The sequence below is a fragment of the Saimiri boliviensis genome, chromosome 12 (assembly GCF_048565385.1).
Source record: "Saimiri boliviensis isolate mSaiBol1 chromosome 12, mSaiBol1.pri, whole genome shotgun sequence".
In the NCBI taxonomy this organism is placed as follows: Eukaryota; Metazoa; Chordata; class Mammalia; order Primates; family Cebidae; genus Saimiri; species Saimiri boliviensis.
In genome coordinates this window covers 111,238,629-111,260,191 of record NC_133460.1, presented here as the reverse complement: position 1 = coordinate 111,260,191, position 21,563 = coordinate 111,238,629, and the positions used below count along the sequence as shown (strand labels likewise).

Genomic DNA, 21,563 nt, shown 5'->3' with positions numbered 1-21,563 from the left:
GAGAGAACAGGCTCCAGGCCAGGCTGTCCTTCTTTGCCCTCCTAGCTCTGCCAGTAACTATCTGTGTGACCATGGGCATGTGACTCCACTACCTGTGCCTCAGTTTCCCCACCTTTATTAAAAAAATGGTAATTTCTCCTTCAGAGGGTGTGTGGAGAATGAAAAGTTGAGACATACGCAAAGCACAGAATAGTACCTAGCCTGTGGTGAATGTCATACAAATGCTCCCTCTTCTAATCTTTGCTCTCCCAGGTTCGATCATTTGCCCAGAGTTCTGGGATACTGAGTGGAAAGGAAGGGCCAGAACTCAAAACCAAGTGGTTGGTCTCGAAGACCCAGTTCTTAGGGACTACAGCCAGAAATTAACCATGTTAGCAAACCATGGCAGAATGTGAAGACCTTGAGCACCTCCCGCTCTGCAGCCACCAATGTATAAAACCCAAAGTTATTGACTGTGCAAAGATTGTCAATGTACTAATGACTGGTCTCAAACTCCATATCCATGGTTGAAAAGAGCTGCCCCAAGCCATGGAATTCCTTGTAGGGGACAGCATTCTAAATGTTTTACACCTCAAACTGGAAATATACATGTATATATATATATATATATATATATATATATATATATATATATATATTTTTTTTATTTTTATTTTTATATTTTTAAAGTGTTAATATGCCCTGTTCCTACTCGGGGTCTGCTCAGTGACAATTTACTTGGCGTTTGCCATCCCACAATTAATAGATGTTGTGTAAGACCCATATTTTAAACCATGACAATGACTGGTCGCTAGCTATCTCCTCTGTGGATCATCATGAGCCCTCCCCATCTACTGGGGCACAGTACAGCCCAGGCAGACCAGGGCACGGACATTCTGTGGGCCTGGGTGGGATCTGCTGGTGATCATCCTAAAACCTGGCTGATGTCCAGGTTCATTCTAGAAAAAAATGGAAGGGGCCCGTCCTCCCTGCTCCCCCATGACAGTCATTCATTCATTCATTCATTCATCCCTTCATTCAATAAATATTTCTGGGTACTTTTTATATGCCACAAGTTTCTCGAAGCTTTGGGGATACAGCAGGAAGTATAAGACAACAAGGGTGAAAAAAATAAAGAAAGAAGGCCTGTAGTTCTTTATCGTGGGTGCATTATTAAAATTATCGTAGGTGTTTAAAACAAAATGTGTTTTAAACAGTCTCCATCCCCCAGAAGTTCTGATTGACCTGGACTGGGTGGAGACCAATATGCTTTTTCTTTCTTTCTTCTCCTTGTTTTTTAATGGATTAACTTCCTGGCCTCCCAAGTGTGGCATTCAAGGGAACCAGGTTGAGGGATAGAGCCCTTAAGGAAGAATGAATGTTTTCCTTCTTTCTGTGGGAGGACAGCCACCCCCTGGATTTTCTTCTACGCGGCAGGAAATGCTCTCTTTAAAAACCCACACACAAAAACAAAACCAACTTGTAAAAGGTTCATTTCATCCACACCTATGCTCTCCTCCAAAGCTTCAAGAAGGCCAGCACATACAGGGGTCATGTGAGGTTTCAGAAAGATTTATGTTTTCCTTTTAAAGATCTTTTTAGCATGCTGAAGTCCGCAGAGAATCATTTCATAGATCATCAGTACTGTTTACTCACTACGATGCTAACTTCTATGCATGAACTACACAGGATTTTGCTACAGTCCTCTTTCCCATAATCCTTATGAAGTAGCAGGGCATCTGTTCCAAGGAGGGGCTGGAGAGATAAAAAGAGGCAAACGCAGGAATATATGCTGAAATTGGGACTCTTCATTGAGTTTAACCTGTATGTGTGACGTGTTGGGAACTGGAAACTGTGATGTCCTCCTTCAGCTGCCTGTCTGAGCCTGGACTCTTGTTCTGCCCCAGGGCGAACTGTCAGGTTCCCTGCTGCAACTGGCCCTTTAAGAACAGCCAAAATGCTGGGAGTAGTGGTTGAAGGCCATCAAAGTTGTATGTGCCCGATTCAAGGGAACAGCCCACAGATGTCCCACAGCTGACCTGGGTTGACGCTCCAGCACATGGCCCCTTCGCCTTCTGTGTCTGTGTGTGCATGTGTCTGTCTGTGCATTTCTCTCGACTCACCACTCCCCTAACATTCTCTCCCTCTCTATATACGTTCCCCTTTCCCTTTTCCTTCCTGTCCACGTTCATCTCAATGGATGACAACAGTCTAGCATGAGGTTTCTACGTACTGCTTTTCCTTATTTAGTATAATTTTATATTCATTGTTCTCAATTCAAAGAACAGAAAAATGAAAGCTATTTCATTCATATGCTTATGCCCCTCTGATATGGTTTGGCTCTCTGTACCCACCCAGATCTCACCTGGAGCTGTATCTCCATATCCCCATGTGTCAAGGGCAGAACTAGGGGGAGGTATTTGGATCGGGAGGCAGTTTCTCCCATGCTGTTCTCGTGATAGTGAGCAAAATCTCTGGAGATCTGATGGTTTTACAAGTGTCTGGCATTTCCCCTGCTTGCACTCATTCAGTCCGGCCACCTTCCACCACGATTTTAAGTTTCTTGAGGCCTCCCCAGCAATGTAGATCTGTAAGTCAATTAAATGCCTGTTCTTGATAAATTACCCTATCTCAGGTATTTCTTCATAGCAGTGTACGAATGCACTAATAAACCCCTGGAAGTGACCAGACCCATGGGCATGTCCCCGACCCTCCATCATGTTTTCCCCTCTGAAAGCTAGTGATTCATCCTCTAGAGGAGATTAGACAACTGAGTTTAGGAAAGGTGCCATGCTCTAAAATGTGGTGCTCCCAAGCTATTGAGATTTTTGAATTAAACTCTTCATTTATTTTGCCATATCTTGGGAGTACCCAAGAAGAAAGTTGAGTAATATATAAGAACAAACCTTCTGATAATTCCTAGCAAGTCGCATTTTCTACAACAGTATGGGGCCCCAATATACTGCATGATTAAATAAAGAACATGTACCATTTCTGTGCCATCTACTCACTTTTGTGAATGTGATGCCATCTCCTTCTTTCCCCTCAGCACAGGAAACGTTTGTACAACAACCACTCGAATAGTTATGCCAAAGTTCAGAAGATAAAAATCTCTGGATATGGTTTTACCTCAACTAATGAGACTCTATCCCTTCTCCTTTCCACTTCTCTAATTCCTCTTCATGTTTCACACTACAGCCATATTCTGTCTTATCTGAGAATCCAGATAATGTAGAAAGACTCCTTGGAAACCACTAATAGTTTACACTCATCCAAAGTCTTGCCATATCTCAGCCAAGACCCCAGCTCTAAGGATTCTATATGATGTATAGCGTAAGATTCTTAAACCACTAAGTAAAGAAGGGTGACTGAGCACAGGAGAGAGAGGGGGTGCTTAGAGGGACCTAGTCCACAGAACACTTATATTCGCGTTAAGGAGAGAAAACTGACAAACAGCAAAGTAGAGTGAGCATCCTTCAGGCCTGCTCTTGCACGTCTCCGCGGTGAAGCCTCCCCTGACTCCCCAGGGAGCACTCCCAGCACTTCCTTTCTCTTACCTCCACCACGGTCCTGGGCCAATGGACTGGTGTCAGCCATCGACAAGTCTCTGCCCTGCTGGACTAGCCACTGCCAAGAAGTATGCCTTGTTTTTTCCTGTGTGCCCAGCATCAGTATGGTGCGTGGGTCACCCTGGGCATGCAGGCACTGTTCAGTGAGTAAATGAAGGTGACAGATAAGAACTGGAGAAGGCACAGAAGGTAAGACTAGATCTAGACCACCAACCACAGACTATCCATGAGGGAGGAAGACCAGGGCATGGTCCTGGAAAGTGAACCAGCCGAAGACACAAAGTAGAGACTGACCATGGTGTGTTCAGGAGACAGTGCAGGAACTGGCTTAGCGGAATCAGCAGATGGAGCATCTTTGAGCAGCCGTGAGAAATCTACAAAGATACGCAGGGTAGGAAAAAGTACAGATGATCTTATAAAAAAAGACTCCTTGGAAGTGCTACCAACTGGGATGTGTGCATGCAGGTATACGCAGAGAGAAGAGATGTGTGCACTTGAAGCCAAGACTAGCAGGACCTGCAGGAAGGACATGGCGGTGGGGCCTGGGGGATGCAGAGCTGAGGGCAGGAGGGTTAAGAAGGCCAAGATCAAGGTGGGAACAGTGTGAACTAAAGGGAAGAAATCAATAGGAGAAGCAACAGGAAGGAAAAACAATGATGAATAGGGCATGGTGACAACTAGATATGGGGGATTAGATTAGGAATGAATTAAGCAAGCCACTGGCAGTGCCTGTTGGAGGCCTCCAGCACAAAAACACCGAGAGACTCTACACTTTACTAAGTTGGATATGGGTCTCGTGACCCCAGTGCACACCAAGTCCAGTCCTGCCTTTAACATCAGGTGTCTTTTGCTCCAGGCTCAGCTGGGCTAAGCGCAGTAGCTGTGTTGCTGGTTTGAGTTCTGGCCACCTTTGGGTCTCAGGCCATTACACCTCCCAAAAAAGACCACTGAGTCCTCCTCCTCCAGGCTACCAGAGACACTGCTAAGCTTTCCATGCACGAAGAGATAAACCTTTGAAGACATTAGATGAAACTTTGTGAGACTGAACCCCAGCTCATTCCTAGTAATGTAAATTCCACATGAAAGCATCAGTTCTAACTCTGTATCTGAAGAGTCAGTGAGAGTGACCACTGGCAAATGTAGCTTTAAAGTATAAGTCTAAGACAACTTTACTGAGGGAAGGATATGGCTTCATGTTTTTTAAAAATAGCTATTTATTATGTACAGAGAGGACAGAGGTTCCTAACAGCTGCTAGTCAAGGAAAAAATTAAACCACTAACTAACCTGGCAGAATAACAGAAGGATTGATGAAAGGTAGATTTTATTTTAAGGAATAAAATACAGAATGTAAAGTACAGAACATATAGACCTTTTGTTTATTTTCTCTTCACCACCTCCCACAACAAAAATGACATTTTGTGTCATGAATGCTAAAACTTCGCTCTGTGCACACTTGCAGTGAATAGCTCATTCAAACCATCAGTCAAACCAAGACCATGCCACGGACTGCAAACTGTATGAGGGCTGAGAAGATTACAAGTACTAACTCTTTCTGTGTGCACTTGAAGCCAAGGCTTTGGTTAGGATTGTGTACAGGGACCCCAAGGGCAGGTTATTTTCTCTACGTTTGGCTGTCAGCTTAGGAATAGAAGCTAATTATAAGGAATGCTCAAGCCTCCTTTTCCTCCTGGCATAGCTACCTCTGCAGTGAACCCAAGACCATGCGAAGTTTAGAATCTGGCCAAACCAAGGAAACACCATGGTATTTTCATACTACGATGAAAATACAAGGGGGATCCGTTCTGATGGCTGAGTTGTGGGCATTCCCACGGCCTTGCCAGAAAGACAAATTGCATCTTCACCTCTCAATGACTTCAGCTATAGTGGATGGTTACCTCCAAGCAGATATCCTGCCCATATGGTATCCTGAAATAAGACTGGGAAAAGGTAGGGAAAACAGACCCCTTGGATATAAGTCATTTTGGGGGGGTGGGGGGGGCGGGTAATCAATGTCCTTGTTTTAGTTTCAGATACTATATATATGTGGATTCAGCATAATCAGGAAGGCCAAGTACACTCTAGTACTTGGGGTCTTGTATCTTTGTGTTCATGGAAGTGAGATCCCCATTAAGTATAAAAAAGGGAGCCCACCTCTTCTGTGTGCTACCAACTACCACCTCTGATGAACCCGAAACTACCAGGTGATTGTTGCTGAATCACCAGGAAGCCTCCAGGGTCAGTGGGACACTGACTATCCTAACTAAATGTGCTCATGAGCTGTATGCAAAGCACAGCCCTCCTGTCTCACACTCTGTCACTGTCATGATAATGGGAAACAGGGAGGCAGGGGAATTAGTTTCTTTTACTAATCTCACAGGTGATTTTGGTGAGTTGTAACCAACTGCACTGAACTCCTTGTGGTCATTATTAGCTAGCACAGCTAACTTGTGGTCATTATTAGCTAGCACAGCTAACTGCTGCAAATAAAATTATTTTTTTACATTGATACAATGTCTCATTTCGAGGAGAAATATTTTTTTTTCCTGATTTTCACCAACATCATAAAATTGGGGTAATTCATTTCTACTAATTTAGATTCCATTTAGACAGGATGAGCAAAGGTTAACCAGTATAAGCTGAAAATCAAAGAACTGGGTAGTGAAACATAAATGAGAAGTTTGGACCATTTAAGAGGACCGTTCTGTGGTTCTTCTAGAACATGAACACTAAACCCAAGCATCTATGCTTCACCTTTGTTCTCACTCTGTCGAAGCAGCCCAGTGTGAGTCTGTGTGGTTTACATTATGTAGCTGAAGCAACTGACCATAGGTTTTTTTGTTGGTTAAGTGCATTTTCTAAAATCACAGATATGCGTGAGTGGGGGCTGCACTTAAGATACGTTTTCTTCTGTCTTGATGCCTACATTTAAGCTCCATGAGTGCCCCTCTTCCCTGTTTCAGTCTGGGTGGTCCTCAGTTCTTAATGACAGAGGTTTCACCACAGTATTCTACACATCGAGGGAATGACGTCTGTGTGTTTCCTCCAAGGAGCCATAGTTCAGTGAGGAAAACAGTTCCTCACTCAATGCTCAATGACACAAGGGTATCTGAATTCCTCTAGTCCTCTCTTTGTGGTCCTCCTCATCAGTGACTTCTGAAGAAGACGGCCATGTAGGGAAAAAAGTAACATTTCACTATGTAAAGAAAATTAAACCAGATAATGAATCTAAGACTTCCATTTTTTGAAGACCCACTTGGCACCTATGAAACAGGTCTCTCAGTTAGCTATTTCACAACACAAGTGACTTCATTTAGGAGCGAGGTTCGGTTTTACCTCCCTTTCCCGCTGGGAAGCCAGTGGTGAAGAATGGGATGTTCATTTTTGCCACTCTCTCATTCTGAGTAGCCTCATGCTCAGGCGCCCCCCTTGGCATATGGAAGAAAATGCTGACCCAGTTCATCTTGAATTCCAGCCAGCATCTTTGACTCCAAGGTGTCTGAAGAGTGGGAAAGCCACTAGAAAAACCAATAACTTCATACAATCCCTTGCCGTACTCATCAGACTGCTTGCCTAGCTATTTTGCTATGTGTGGGGACTGCTGAGCCCTGGGAGGTGTCTTGGTCAGACTGGCAGCTGACTGCATCCTGCCCCCACAAATCCCATCACAGCACCGAACGGCAAACCTCCAAATCAGCACACGCATTTTAACAATGGACAGAATCCAATGGAGAGTTTCTCTTGTCAGCTGATGGAACCCCACAAAGTTGCTTTCAGACTATTGAATCCATTTTATTTCTAATTAAAACAGATGCTAATTTCCTTCCTCATAGTACATTTGCTCAAATATTGACAAATCTTCTGCTAAACACTTAACTATACATATCTTAATACATACGCAGGCACGTATATACCTATGCATATGTACAGACATGCACACACTTGGCAAAATTCATTTTTGTTGTTTATGAGAGCTCCCCAAAAACAATAAAAGATGACCTTTGGCAAACTGCTTATACCCACATCTCATCCTTTCTCGGTTTTTCGTATGCTGATACAAGTGGTTATGCCTTCCTGAGGCGTGCGTCACGTGTGGACTGGATTTTACCTTGTGTTATTTTCATTGGCCAAACAAGAACGACACTGCCCCTCCCTCCACTCTCCCCAAATTGGAAAACAGAAGGAAAAATAAATCTCTCCGAATGTACTACCTTAATGCCACAGTGATGACCGTTTTTGTTCATGTCTTCCAGTATAATTTGTAGACTGCTTTGTTTCACTTAACATTATTTCGTAAGTGTTTTTCTATGATACTAAATAATCTCTATAATTATCCTTTTAATGGCCACCCAGAGTGAATGTAAACCATAATTTACTTAACTGTTTACCTATTGTTAGGCATTTAGTTGCTTCCATTTTTCACTCCTTTAAGTTGGAATGCACATTTTCATATCAGCCATTAATTTAAAGCAGCATGCCGAGATCGGGTCTCCATCAGTAATCTAAAACTACAGGGTTTATATATTTACAACTCACATTTGACCATGAAATTTAATTCGAGGGTAATTAAGACATTTATATTCCAAACAGCTCCATGACATCTAGCTCTCTCAAGCCAAACAGGCACAACCATGACTAGCCATTTTCAGTTCAAGACAGCACAGTACAATGAATTCTAAAACACAATTTTCTTATGAAAAATAAACTTTATGAACATACTCCTGCTGCTTTAGAGCCAAGAGATTAACTCCACGAACCAGAGAACCGTGGTTCTCTTAGGTCACCCAGTCAAGGCAAGCCATCGTGGGGAATGCCATTGGGGCTTCGTGCTCAGTCCAGAACTCAAGGCAACTCTCACTCAGTGCTCCAACACCAGCTGTGTTATTAGAACTACCTGGAGGTCCGTGCCTGACCAGCACCAAGATACGCTGTGGGAGCAGGACAAGGACATTGCTCAGATGAGTTTCAGTTGTTTAATGCTTTTAAAGTTTATCATGAATCATTTCAAGTTACAGAGTTCCTTGAGCAGAGGTAGTGGTTTAGGGCATGTGATTCATATGGATTGAGCTGTTTCAATAGGTGTGGCCCACTAGCCATGTGACTCTGAGCAAGTTGCCAAAAAAAACCACCCAAAACCATGTGCCTCAGTTTCTCAATCTGCAATATGAGGATATCAGTAGTGGCTGCCCTATAAGGATGTGATAAGGATCAAATCTGGCCATGAAAATGCAACTGCTGTGCATAGGGGAATGCTGACATTTGATCGGCACATAGGAGCCCTTAACTACATGCTTACTGAATGTTAACGTTACGTGGTAACATACGTACTTTCACTTGCCAAATAAATGCATGAAGGAAGGATGAATGAAGTAGTGTGGAAGACGGTTACACTTGTCTCAAGGACAGTCCTGTGTAGAATGCCCCACTTCCTTTCATAAGGACATCATTTTCTTAATGGTAATCACTATAATCCTTACCATCCACCCCTAATAAAGAGCAAATGAACACCCCAAAAAGATGTGTCCACCTTAGTAATTCTTAATGTCCAGAAATTCAATTTTAAAGCTTTAGAAAATGTTATCCAGCCATCAGAAAGAACTCATAACCTCACATGAAGCCCAAATAAACCAACCGTGAAAATTCCCCCCTGTTTTCCCTATCAGGCAATAAAAACAACTCAATTACTATTACTGTTTTTTTTTTTTTCAGTCAGCAATAACAAACCAAACAGATTAAACACCCTAAGTATTACCATCATTTTTTACTAATAAGGAAATGATTTTTATGTACTAGCAACTCTCTATAAAACACAGAAGGGCTGGGAATTTTTTATTATTATTTGGCCACTGGCAATTAATTCTTCTGATTTGTTGTATTAGTTTGATGGTTGGGTCCAAGACCTAGAATATTTCTTAAGCCAGCCAACTGATGTAAGAAAATTATTTCAGTGCAGTCCCTAGCAAATGGTGATGATGAATAGCATGGCAGGACAAACTTATTCAGACACACATTTTTTAGAGGTAGCAGGGAAAAGGCTGAAAAATTACTAGTAAATTGCTTTTTATAAAAATGCTCTCTTTCAAATTTCCCCTAATATGAAGGTCTTCTGCAGAACGATGGTACAATACATTCTGACATACCTGGACAACAAAGGCAGTTAAAGGATGAATAGGAGATCAGAGAGAAGGTTAAGATTTAATTTTCTTATTCCACCCCCTCTGCCACCCATACTGTCCCCCATACCAAGCTGTCCTGGGTGCATCTGTTTAACCTGCTGGGATCAGAATCTCTAAAAGCCACCGAATCTTTCTCCTGAGCAGGCACACCTTGTCCCTCCTTCCACCTAAAATCTAGCCATCTCAAACGGAGCCAAGATATTGGTGCATTTCCAGTCTGTTTCTTTTTTTTTCTCTGCTTTCTAAAACTGTCCAGTTTTTCAAGTTTGAAATTGTAGCAATCTCCACACTTCCCCAGCACCTCGTAAAGCACCAAGGACTTCCTCTGCTGTCCACGCAAGCCTCGCCTTTCAGGACACACTATAGGATAAGGGAACAGGAGCCGGAGGCATCCAGAGGCTCAAGGGCTAATGCAGTGGTTCTCTGCCAGGCAAAACTCTGCTCCCAGGCTCATTTGGTAATGGCTGGAGACATTTCTAGTTGTCATACTGGGAGGGAGCCATGCTGCTACTTCTATTCAGAAGGGAGAAGCCAGAAGCCAGGGATGCCGCTGACCACCCTGCACTGCACAGGACAGCCCACCCGACAGCAAATGATCTGTCCTGAAACACCAATCGTGTCATGATTGCAAAACTGGTTCCATCTAAATCAAAGGCTGCAGAGATTATTTTGTTGTTGTTCTTAAACGTGATTACCTGTTAGTTGTTCATGGCATGATGTATGAAGAATTTGATTCCTTCACTCTTTCATTCAGTGAACAGCAGTGGAAGCCGGCAAGGTGGCAGGACCAGGCTGGGCTGAGATGTAGGGGTCAGTTTAACAAAGGGCCAGTCATACCACGTGCTTTTGGATGGGGGCTGTGAAGTTGTCTCTTCTTCCCATTTACAGAACCACCGTGCACCTCGGCCTGTCTAACTCAGTAAGGGCTGAGGAGGTGGGGAGGGGTCATGTCTCTGCCTGTTGGACACCTGGGTCTATGAGAAACAGCCTGGATTCAGAGGTCCACTAAAGCAGGGCACTGCTCCTGCCTGTGCTTCTTATTTGCTGTGTGACACAGAAAAGTGACCTGACATCTCTGGACCCTATATCCTCAAAGTGTAGCCTTGACCTTCAGGAACATTTCTAAGTCAGGTATTCTGCATGTGGACCAGCAGAGCATCTGGCACTCAAACCACGCCACTCCAGATGCAGTGGTCATGCCACGAGTGTCAAGTTCTCGTGGCATTTTCCAGTGAGTGCTGCCACAGGTCTTGGGGCTGGTTTTTCAGATTCCCCCAGGACAGGGCACAAGGTGTGTCTGCAGCCGGGCGGGGGTCAAGGTGGACCAAGCCTGTGTGCCTGCAGCTGTCACGGGCCCATGTCCATGACCTTGCCTCTCTGGGCACTCGGCTCCTGTCCACCTCGGTGCCTCCCATTTGACTGTTTTCTTCTCAAACATAAGGGGGAAAAAAAGCAAAGTCTCACAAACGACATACTTAACTCTATTTTCTTGCTTTAAGTGCAACTATCAAATAAGTTCTTCCATGTGCAGTAAACAGCTGTGAATCTGCCTAATAAAGTGAAGGCATTTTACCCCACTGGTATTCCCCGAGAGGAGTCACTGGCCACCTGCATCTTTTTAGCTGCATTTAATAATTCAGCCCAGGATGAATTTGCATGATTAACATAAAGCCTCATGGTTTTATTTTCTTTCAGAATGTAAGTACTGAAACAACCACCACCATTGTTTTCATTTTTGGAGGTTGTGATCAAAACACAAAACTTGATTCTAGAATGAATAATTTCCTTTAAAAAAAAAAATATTTCCAGTGCCACTCTCCATGGAATCAAAAGAGTTGCTAACACAGCCTTGGTAGATGCAGGGAAACCCACGTTCCTTTTAGGGCTGGTGTTAACGTGTTAACCCATGAGAAGCAAATCACTCCTCGACGACTTCTCCTTATGGTTCCCATCCAGGAGCATGGCCAGCTCTCCCACGGAATCCATAACGGCTCACGCAAATAGATTTCTCTCAGTTCCTCCTCGGAGGGCTCTCCACATTTATCTGCTCAAGACGTAGCCTCTCCAGTAAGTCTTTAAAACAGCAGTTCTCCCAGATTCCAGCAATAGATTAATGACGTCATCCTCAAAAAATAGTCAAAATGCAAACCAAATTAAGTAGCACTTGGTAAACCATCTGCCTGAGAAGGGGAGTCACGCGTGTGAAAAAATAATTTGCAAAGCAGAAGAGGCAGCATCATTGGGTGTCTTGATGAATGTAGTAAAACAGGTTTGTCTAACGGGGAAACATGCATTACCATCAAAAGAAAACGCAAGTGTATCCCACCTGGAAAAGCAAGCAGGCTTTCATATCGGAGAAGCATTTCAAGCCGTGCTGCCGGCAACCCTCAGCCCATGTGATTTTCCTTAACACAAAGGCCGACCTCACCTGCTTAAATAAAATTAGGAAGCAGGCCATCGTCGTAGTGGCTAAAACTTTGTGCGGCTGGAGCTTGCATGTGTATTTCTGTTCCACTGACACCTCTGTTGCTGTTTCTGAATGCAGGAACCATGGTCAGTAAGGACACCGGCAAATGCATACTCACAGCGTCGGAGAGTGACGTGGAACCTGCCGCCTGCCTGGCCCTGGAGATGAAATACGCCCTGGACCCCAACCGGCAGATTAAAAAACGCAACAAAGCGCTGCAGGTGCGGTTTAAGGATATCTGCGAGGCACAGAATGAGCAGAGGGACACACAGCTGTCCTCGGGCCAGCTGGGGGAGAAGCGGGAGGCCAAGCCCGTGTCCTGCAGGACAGCCTACCGCAAATACATGACAGTGCCCGCGCGCAGGTCCATCCCCAACGTCACCAAGAGTACAGGTGTGCAGACCTCACCGGACCTTAAGAAGTGTTACCAGACCTTCCCTCTGGATCGCAAAAAGGGGAACCTTAAAAGCCTCCCTGCAGCAGATCCCTTTAAAAGCCAAAACAATGGGTTTCTAACAGATGCTAAAGAGAATAACGAGGCTGGACCCACGGAGGAGGCCCGGCCATGTGGCGCAGGGCGGGTGCACAAGACCACAGCCTTGGTTTTCCATTCTAACGAACACATGAACGCAGTGGACCAGCCTCTGGGGGTCAACTGCACGGAGCCCTGTAAAAGCCCGGAGCTGCTCAGCTATGGTGAAGCTGCGCTCCAGAACTCCACTCGGCCCCCCTCCGAAGAGCCCAATTACCAGCTGCTCGGGAGGGCCAAGCACCACCGGGGGAGGCCGAACTCCGAGGAGCCCACTCCACCTGCCCTCGGAAGGGTGTTTAAAACAGAGGTTGCCACCGTTTACGCACCGATCCTCAGTGCCAGGGCCCCTGAGCCTGGTTTGTCAAACTCTGCGGCTGCCAGCCAGTGGTCACTCTGCCCAGCAGACGAGGAGCAGAGGAGAGTCACACATCTCAATGGGCTCCAGCCGCCCTCGGGCACTGCCCTGGCCTGCTCACCCCCCGTGCAGTGCCTGTCCCCCGAATGTAGTGAGCAGCCCTTGCAGACTCAAACCCCGCCGGGGCTGGGGAACCAGCCTAGTCCCACAGCGGTTGCTGCAGGTGAAGAATGCCAACAAATCGTGCCTCATACGGAAGTGGTCGACCTCAAAGCACAACTTCAGATGATGGAGAACTTGATTAGTTCAAGCCAAGAAACCATCAAAGTGCTCTTGGGGGTCATTCAGGAGTTGGAAAAAGGAGAGGCCCATCGGGAAGGGTATGTATGTTCACCTATGTCTTAGGAAACTATGCAGGCTCATCACCAGAGGGTCCATGTGTAGCCCCAAACCCAAGTCCATAATGAGATTAAAGCCAGCATTTCTGTAAACAGGCCACAGTGTAAGGACGTGGCCAGCTCCAAAAGGTCAGAAGGTCACAGATTATTTTATGATACCAGACCTCACTGCATCTGCACGATAAACTTTCTGGTTAATGTTCCTCTTTCTGGCCTTGGATTCAAACCATACCTATGCTTAGAATGAATGGATAAACATTTCCTTTTATTCTGCTAGGGTAAAGGTTTATGATATTGATCATATATAATAATTTATGCCAGTCCAAAATATCTATTCTAAATAAGAAGCTATTTGCCTCTTAGGAATCAGGTTAGGAAGAGAAAGGAAATTTCATGTGACATTTGGAAAAGTAGATGCTGACTTGCTTATAATAATACATAATGGAAATAATATTGGTATTCAGGTCTGTACAAAGCTTTACATAATAGACAGCGTGTTTTTCATTCTGTACCTGGAACTCAAGCAATGCCCATCGTGAGACAGGTCCCAGCTGTGTATGGTTAGGAGACAGATGCCCTTCCACAGGCTTCACTGCGTGTCCAGTGGGGCTGCAGAAAGAATGCTACCAACTTCACGGCCAATACTTTGTTGGGTTGGTAAGACTTTGTTGCACTTCACATTTTAAAGCTGAAACTGTGCAGCAGTTTCAGCTTTAAAACAAATGACCTAAAGGCGGGGCTTTAGTTCTTGAGCTCCCCTGCAGGCCGGCATGCGGTCAGCTGATACAAAGCAGCCTATGCTACTCTGGGTCTGTGGGTTATCAGACTTCAGCTGGACTGCCAAGACCTCTCTTGCGCATTGCCCCTGGAAAGTGTCTGTGTTCCTGCCCGCCTATGTTCTGGAGGTTATATCTGAGACAGTTCCCTGTTGCCTCATGTGATAAATGCACCCTTCACTCTGAGCCCTGAGCCCCGGGTATAACAAGCTAGAAGCCAGCTGAAATAAGCCAAGTAATGTGTTTTCAGGGCAGAAAACCACCTGGGCACAAAGTTTCCTTAAGAGCACTGTTGTGGCTGAGTTAGACAGTTGTTTGCTGACTGCAAAGAACAGGGAGGAAACACCTCCGGCCTTAAGGTGGCGGCTGAGGCAGAAGGACTGGCTCCAGCAGCAGAGAGGCTGGGGCGGGTCCTTGGCTCTGGTTGCTCCAGCTTGGTGCAGGAGGCCTGTCTACAAGGAGGTGGTTCTCAACACCACCTTCCACCTTCTATTTACGTGGTAGGATTTGCACTTGATGCTCTTAAGCAGAAAGAATTGCCAGCCAAATGTACAAAAATCTTAACAGTAGATTCATAGGTAATCTCACACCATAGAGTATTTCCAAAAGGCCTTGTTCAGTCTTGGGTTTATAGCTCCATTTTCATCCCATTTTGATCAGTACAGATCTGAAAGCAACACTCATCGGGGGGGATGGGGGAGATCAGTGATTTATTGATCGGTAGCCCACATTCTCGCAAAAAAATTAAAAGCCTAAACAGTGACCCAGTCACTGACGTTGATGTAGTTGGTAGTCTATTACACCAGATAGCACAAGAGAAAGATGCCAACATCACCAGTTGGGAAATAACAGTCACCAAATGATGTAAAATGAAATGTGTACACTGATGTGCATACTCACAGGGGTTATGTGCCCAAATAAGAACCTGAGAAGGCTGAACACCCACGAACACCACTGGAAAGGAAAACCATATGATATACGTAAGGTCCTACTTACACTACTCTTGGAACAAGTATGGAAGATTGCCTTATCCTCAGGGTTCTCTGAGATGCCATCCGTCTAGCAGTGTGGTTCTGAGTTCACTAAGACATGTCTGGGTAGGAATTCTGGCACTGAGGGCTTGGGCAAGGGCTATACATCTCTGTGCCTGCCTTCTTCACCTGTAAGTTGAGATTATTGCCTGTCCTGCAGATAGCGGGTGGAATGGCACCGAGTGACCTTATGTGTTCAGCCTAGTGGCAGGTGTGTCTGAATGGGTAAATGTCTGCTAGTGGCAGGAGTCTTGGTCTTGCTGGTCAGCAATGCTGGAGCAGGGGTCTGGGGAGGACTTAGTGGTCTTGTGGGCGTCCAATGTGGTGAATGCATCTCCTATATGCCTGGCACACAGGCTGCCACACAAGACTGTCTCTGAAACCCTGGAGCTCCTCTGTCCAATACAGTGGCCACTAGCTGCATGTGGCTACTGAAATTCAAACTCAAATCAATTACAATTGAAAATTCCACTCCACAGTCACAGCAGTCACATTTCAAAGGCTCAGTGGCCACATACATAAGGGAGTGCAGATATGGAACATTTCCATCATCAAGAAATGTCCTTCACTCTGGCATCCCAGAACATGGCACAATGCCAGGTTCTTAAGTATTTGAGGACTTGGGCACCTTAAATCAAGACAAAGGATGGTTTTACTTTAAAATCAATCCCTGGTTCAGTTATTGCCCGCACCAGACAAGCTCAGGGTGGAAGGTAGAAAGGCAGGTCTCTGTAGTGTTCCTGGAAACATGCATTTCCTCCTCCCTCTTGGAGCCCTCTGGACTCCGATAACAGAGAATCAAGTGGTTCCAAAATCCAAGCCACTTTACGGGGCCTCCTCTTGCTCAATGCCCAGGGTCATTAATTTGGCTGAAATACAGATTTCTCACCTGTCTTCTCCATATCAGAACATAGGAGGAGACTGCACCTCAGAGATGAGCAGATTCGATACAATCTCATTCTCCATCCCTGTCCCAGACCCTGGGTACAGCACAGAGTCCCAGGGGTGACAGCCATGAGCAGTGGCAGCCAGCACTGAGCTGAGACATGTGGAACAACAGGCTCTGGAGGGAAGGGAAGTAGCATCTGCTGATTTCCATGGTGTAAATACTGCTACCGTAGCCGATTTCAATCTGTTCACAAAATCTAAAAGTGTGACACTCTGCTACCCTGAGACACCCAACCAATCCCTTGAAGGGCAAGCTCTAGGACTTTAAAATGAGGGGTCCACAGGGCTTCCCTTATGTACCAGATCTGAGCTGGGAAGTAGATATTTTGGTTGCATCTCATGGTTAAAAAAAAAAAAAATGAAAAATCCACTCTGCTTTGTGTACATTGATATATAGTTATTATATGATAGGACAAATAACTGAATGACCAGGTTAAATTATCAATGGAGGCCGGGCATGATGGATCACACCTATAATCCCAGCATTTTGGGAGGCCGAGATGGGTAGATCACTTAAGGTCAGTAGTTCGAGACCAACCTGGCCAACATGGTGAAATCCCATCTCTACTAAACAATACAAACATTAGCCGGGTGTTGTGGTGGGCACCTGTAATTCCAGCTACTCAGGAGGTCGAGGCAAGAGAATTGCTTGAGCCCAGGAGGCGGAGGTTGCAGTGGGCCAAGATCATACCACTGCACTCCAGCCTGGGCAACAGAGTGAGACGCCATCTCAAAAAAATAAAAATCAATGGAGTTTTTCTTGGAAAATATTCTAAAGCCTACAAATAAGGAACTGGAGAACACTCTGAAGCTGGGAAAAAGTCAGTTCCTCTCCCCACTTGCCACCCCAATAAAGCATACAGGGGTTTTGAATAAAATTTCATCTGCATTCAGAAGAGTCCTGGTGAGGGCAAGCAACTTGGAGCCCATGACTTTGAATGCAAGTGACAAATCTTGCCCCCACATTTCCACACTGTCCTTCAGGTTTGACCTGCCCCAAAGGGCCATGGGCCTGCTCATGGGGAAGCCAGCACTCTTTGAATATCGCTGATGGCCCTGGGCAATGTATGTATGTTTCTTAGAACATGTCTTTTGTGCAGTCTCTTTAATAGGACTTCTTTTCCCTATCGAGTTTGTCAGGCAGGTGCTTCCCTGTAGTTCTTAACCTGTGCAGGAATTTCTGTGTCACCGGCTACAACCACTTTCCGTAGCTTCCAAATTATTTTTCATAAGAGACTCTCCTTCATGATTTTCATTTGCTTATGTAGATTTCCAAAAGGCTTCAGCAGAGAACATTTGTGGCTGAGACAGGTTAACCTCTGTGAGCTTCCATTTTGTCTGAAATCAACGAGGGTTGGTGGACGCTCTCACCTATAACCAGCGCACAGTTGGCGCTGAATAAAGGACACATCCTTTTAGGTGCATTTCAGCGGGATGAATTCTGCAAGTAGGTTAGACATACAAAAAGTTTGCAAAATCATGCCTTTTAGTCCCTTGTAAAACACTGGGACGATTCACTAAAATCACTCTGCTTTATGCAGTGCGGGCTTGCATGAATGCCAAGAATTTGCCTGCTTATTTCAGAGCTCTCAGTATTATGCTTGTGTCTTCTGGGAAAGTTCAGGGTCACGTAGGCTACCTGTCAGTCACTAATGGGAGTTGCTGAAGGCTGAGAACAGGGCAAATGGGGCAGTGAATTTAAAAAAAAAAAAAAACAATCATTTCTTAGAACAGTGGTAATTCCCTGTAGGATCTATGGGATTCCTAGGCAGGAGAGCCTCAGACCAATGGGGTGTAGGTCTTGGCGACTTGTGCAAACTCATCAGCAACTACGGCGTGGAAACCCCAGCAGCACTTTCCAGCTAAGATTTCCTACCCCAAACATTTAGTGTCTTGATGTGTCAAGGCTGGCACTGGTGAAAGCCTAATGATACTCTGCTGTTTGGAGAAGACCAGAAATGAACGTGAGAAGCTTTATTGGAGGCTAACAAGCACATGATCAGGATCTGTCACTGCCCAGAGTGAAGCAGATTCTTCTACTGGCCAGGCCTCCCTCAGCATTTGCTGGGTGTTACCTGTAGGCTTGGGGTAGGAGGGAGAGAGCAGGAAGACCCAGGCCCTTAAACATGACCAGCAGGTTGTGATGAGACCCTGAAGCGTCAGGGCTTTGTGGCTTTACTAATGAAGAGCAAAGATGAGGGAATGATTAAAAAAAGAAAATCCTAAGTAACACACTAACGCACAGAGCCTAGTACCTTGCAGGAAGAGTGGTAAACCCAGTAATTTAGCACCTCCCATTATCCCTGCTGCCCCGTCACGGGAGTAGCTCCCTGTCAGTAAGAGTCCTGTTCATCCTTATCCTGAAAAGGTGGTTTCTTGGTGGTGTGAGGCCCAGTTCTTCCGAGTCTAGGGCACACAGTGGTAAAAAAAAAAAAAAAAAAAAAAAAAAAAAAAAGAAGAAGCTAAAGGAATCTCCCTGAGTTCAGGGGCTCTGTGAGGGTGGCATTCACAGTGGTGTTTAAGACAAGGGAGAGAGGAAGAAAGATCTGAGGGATGGAACAAGTTAATACAGACCAAGTGTGGTACCCTTTATCAAGGTTCACACAACTTTACCAATAAATAAATAGCCAAAAAATAATGTAAGGTCATGTGCACATACACATACTTAAGAGGTAAGCGCTTGATCTCATGGACATCTGTGTTTATTGCAGGGTCTCAAGGTCAGTTCCTATATGACAGAAGTCAGCAAATTTTTCTGCAAAGGGCCAAATAGTAAATTGTATTGAGAGCGACTCAATTTCACAATGATAAAACTCTGCCATTGTTTCCTGAAAGCACCCACAGACAATCTGTATGAATGGGCGTACTTGTGTTCCAATAAAACTTTATTTACAAACAGGTGGTAGCCAGATTTGGGCCACAGGCTCTAGTTGATGGACTCCTATTACATGGTTTGTAAATACAGTGACCACATTCATACAGCTAAAAACGTTCAGGCCAGAATACGTGTGCAGGCAATCCATGGTGTGTGACTGCCAAGCACACATGCCTATCATTCACTGACACATTTAGAAGATTTCTGCCAAGCATCAGCAAAGGGATGGACACTGTGCCAGGCAATGAGGGGATGTGGGAGTCAAAGGAATTCGGGCCCAGCCTTTGAAGGGTTCACAGTTCATTGGCATTCAGGCTGTTCAAATATATACTTGTCATCAGCCCATACAACCTTGGGGTCCTGCTTTGGAACTTTGTGTGTGTATGATACACATATACTTAATTTGTATGTATAATGTATAGACAGCATCTCTTGGAAACATGAAAAAGGTCTCATTCTCCCAGCAGCAGGAATAAAAAGCCATCACAGAACATGTTTGTGTGATGGGACTTGTGTTAACCTAGATATTGATGCTAGATGGGCAGAAATGATATACTTGCTATATCTTATGTGCTCATATTGACAAATTACTGAGAATCAGGCATTCTTCAGAGAGACCTGTCAGGGGATAAGAAATCTCTGAATTTGCTCTAATTATCAGTGCCCAAACAGAATAAATACCACATCACAATTACAGAGGAAGCAAAAGGAGACTACTTAATTTGTTTAAGTCACAGAGCAGAAAGAACCCACGTGGAAAACTGCACCATTGCAGCAGCTGTGCATGCACGCTGAAGAATCAGGAAGGTGTGGGCCTAGATTCTGATTTCCTAACTTCCCAGGATCCCCCTCCAAGAGCCGGGTAGAGGGGAAGCTGGGCAGAGTTAGGCAATCCCATCCCAATTTGGCTGTGCACACTCTAGAAGGATGATTAGGTTGTTCTTGCCAAAACCTACCCACTTAATAGAGATCAAAGTCTTCCACCTGGTAAGCTGGGTATGGCCCAATTTTGAGGAGAGGAGGTGGGTGGCATCAGGCAGTCTCTCAACAGCCTCTGCAGTCCTGAAAACAATCTTGTGGCTCTTCTCTGGAATGTTGAGTGCCGTCTTGCCTGGCTCTGGCCAGATGCATCACAGAAAAGCAGGGCATTGGGAGCAGCAGGGAGAAAGCAGCACTGAGCCGAGATCAGAAGCAAAAAGGTTGTTGCTGCCAAATGCTCTCCTGTGCCTTAGCACTCTCTCTTTGAAAGGCATGGAGATATCAGCACTTCATCTTCTAATGTTTTTGATAAATCAGTTTCAATGTCTCCCTCCACATTTATCATTACCCCGAACATTTTAAACCATTCTACCCAGCCGGCTGAGGTCAGCCTCCCATGCACTTGGTTCTTCCTTTTCCCAGAGTGAGATTCAGGAGAGGAGTAGAGTGGGGTTACCAGGCTCTCCAGTCTGCAGGTCCTGAGAGGAGAGTTAGATGCTGACCTTCCCTCTCCTGACCTGCACGCACAGGCTTATTAGACCCTCTGGACCTCAGTTTTTCTCTGTAACAGACAGCTGAGAATACCTGCCTCCTGGGCTTCTCTTGGAGATGAAATAAGCTATGGAGAAAGAGGATTTCAATCCTCAGACTATGTTTGCACTCAGTAAGTTACTCCTTTCAAGGTTATTTTGCTATTGAGAAGCAACCTTCCAAGTGCTAAGATTCAGGGAGGTAAAGCCAGGGCATGAGCCTGAGCACGGGAAGAGTTTCTTGCTTTCTTTTACAGGGGGTTTTATTTTGGGGAGGGGTGGTGGTGGTAAGGATCACTGAATGCAGACATTGAGCTTCATCTTGGTGGTTTTCAGAGAAAAGTACAGGGCCAGTTCATTTGGTGTCACGGGGAGGGGAGCTGATGTAGTCAGGAGACCTGGATTTTGTTCTGGTTCATCCTGGCCTAGCCTCTGAGTTACATTTTTTTATATGAAAGGAAGATGGTCCAAATGAGAGGGGAGGCCCCAGAGACTCCTTTCTGCTCCAAGAACGTATTCTATAGATAGGTCTGAGAAATCACCATTTGGCCACTGCCTTATAATACTCATAAAAGTTAAGACGGGGGGTGGGGGGGGGGGTGGTGAACACGTCTCTGCAGATCTCTGTCAATAAAAGTGTGAATGATCCCACTGTTCTGTTTTCTCTTCTCCTCTTGACACTTCATCAATTCCTTCTCTCTCCCAGGACTACAAATGCTACATGCAGGTGGTCTCTGTCCTTGAAGCTTGCATTTGGATTGTTTTCAGGGATGCCATTTTCTTTTCTTTTTCTGTTGCAACTAATGGCTTTTATTTATTTGCAATAGAATATCCAAGTCCGAAACTCCAAGTAAAAGTTTTCGGGTTTTTTTGTGATTTTGAAATGGGAAGCACATTTCCCATTCTATCATTTTCTTCATTTAATTCACAGGGTCACAGCAAGCTTTTTTA

At 45.0% G+C, this 21,563-nt stretch overlaps 2 protein-coding genes across 6 annotated transcripts in view; one reads left to right on the top strand and one right to left on the bottom strand.

The window, feature by feature from the left end:
- The window catches only part of DOCK1 (dedicator of cytokinesis 1), a 535,347-nt gene that overhangs the window by 263,115 nt on the left and 250,669 nt on the right, over positions 1-21,563 (bottom strand). The gene's annotated exons all lie outside the window — the stretch shown is intronic.
- The window catches only part of INSYN2A (inhibitory synaptic factor 2A), a 59,854-nt gene that overhangs the window by 7,495 nt on the left and 30,796 nt on the right, over positions 1-21,563 (top strand). For 2 of the 3 annotated variants that reach the window (XM_074383079.1, XM_074383078.1), the window contains exon 1: positions 12,204-13,456. In XM_074383079.1, the coding sequence (XP_074239180.1) occupies positions 12,219-13,456 (1,238 nt within the window). In that variant the 5' untranslated portion in view covers positions 12,204-12,218. Of the gene's footprint in view, positions 1-12,203; positions 13,457-21,563 lie in introns of those variants that run through there. The other variant, XM_039465111.2, reaches the window with a different exon arrangement.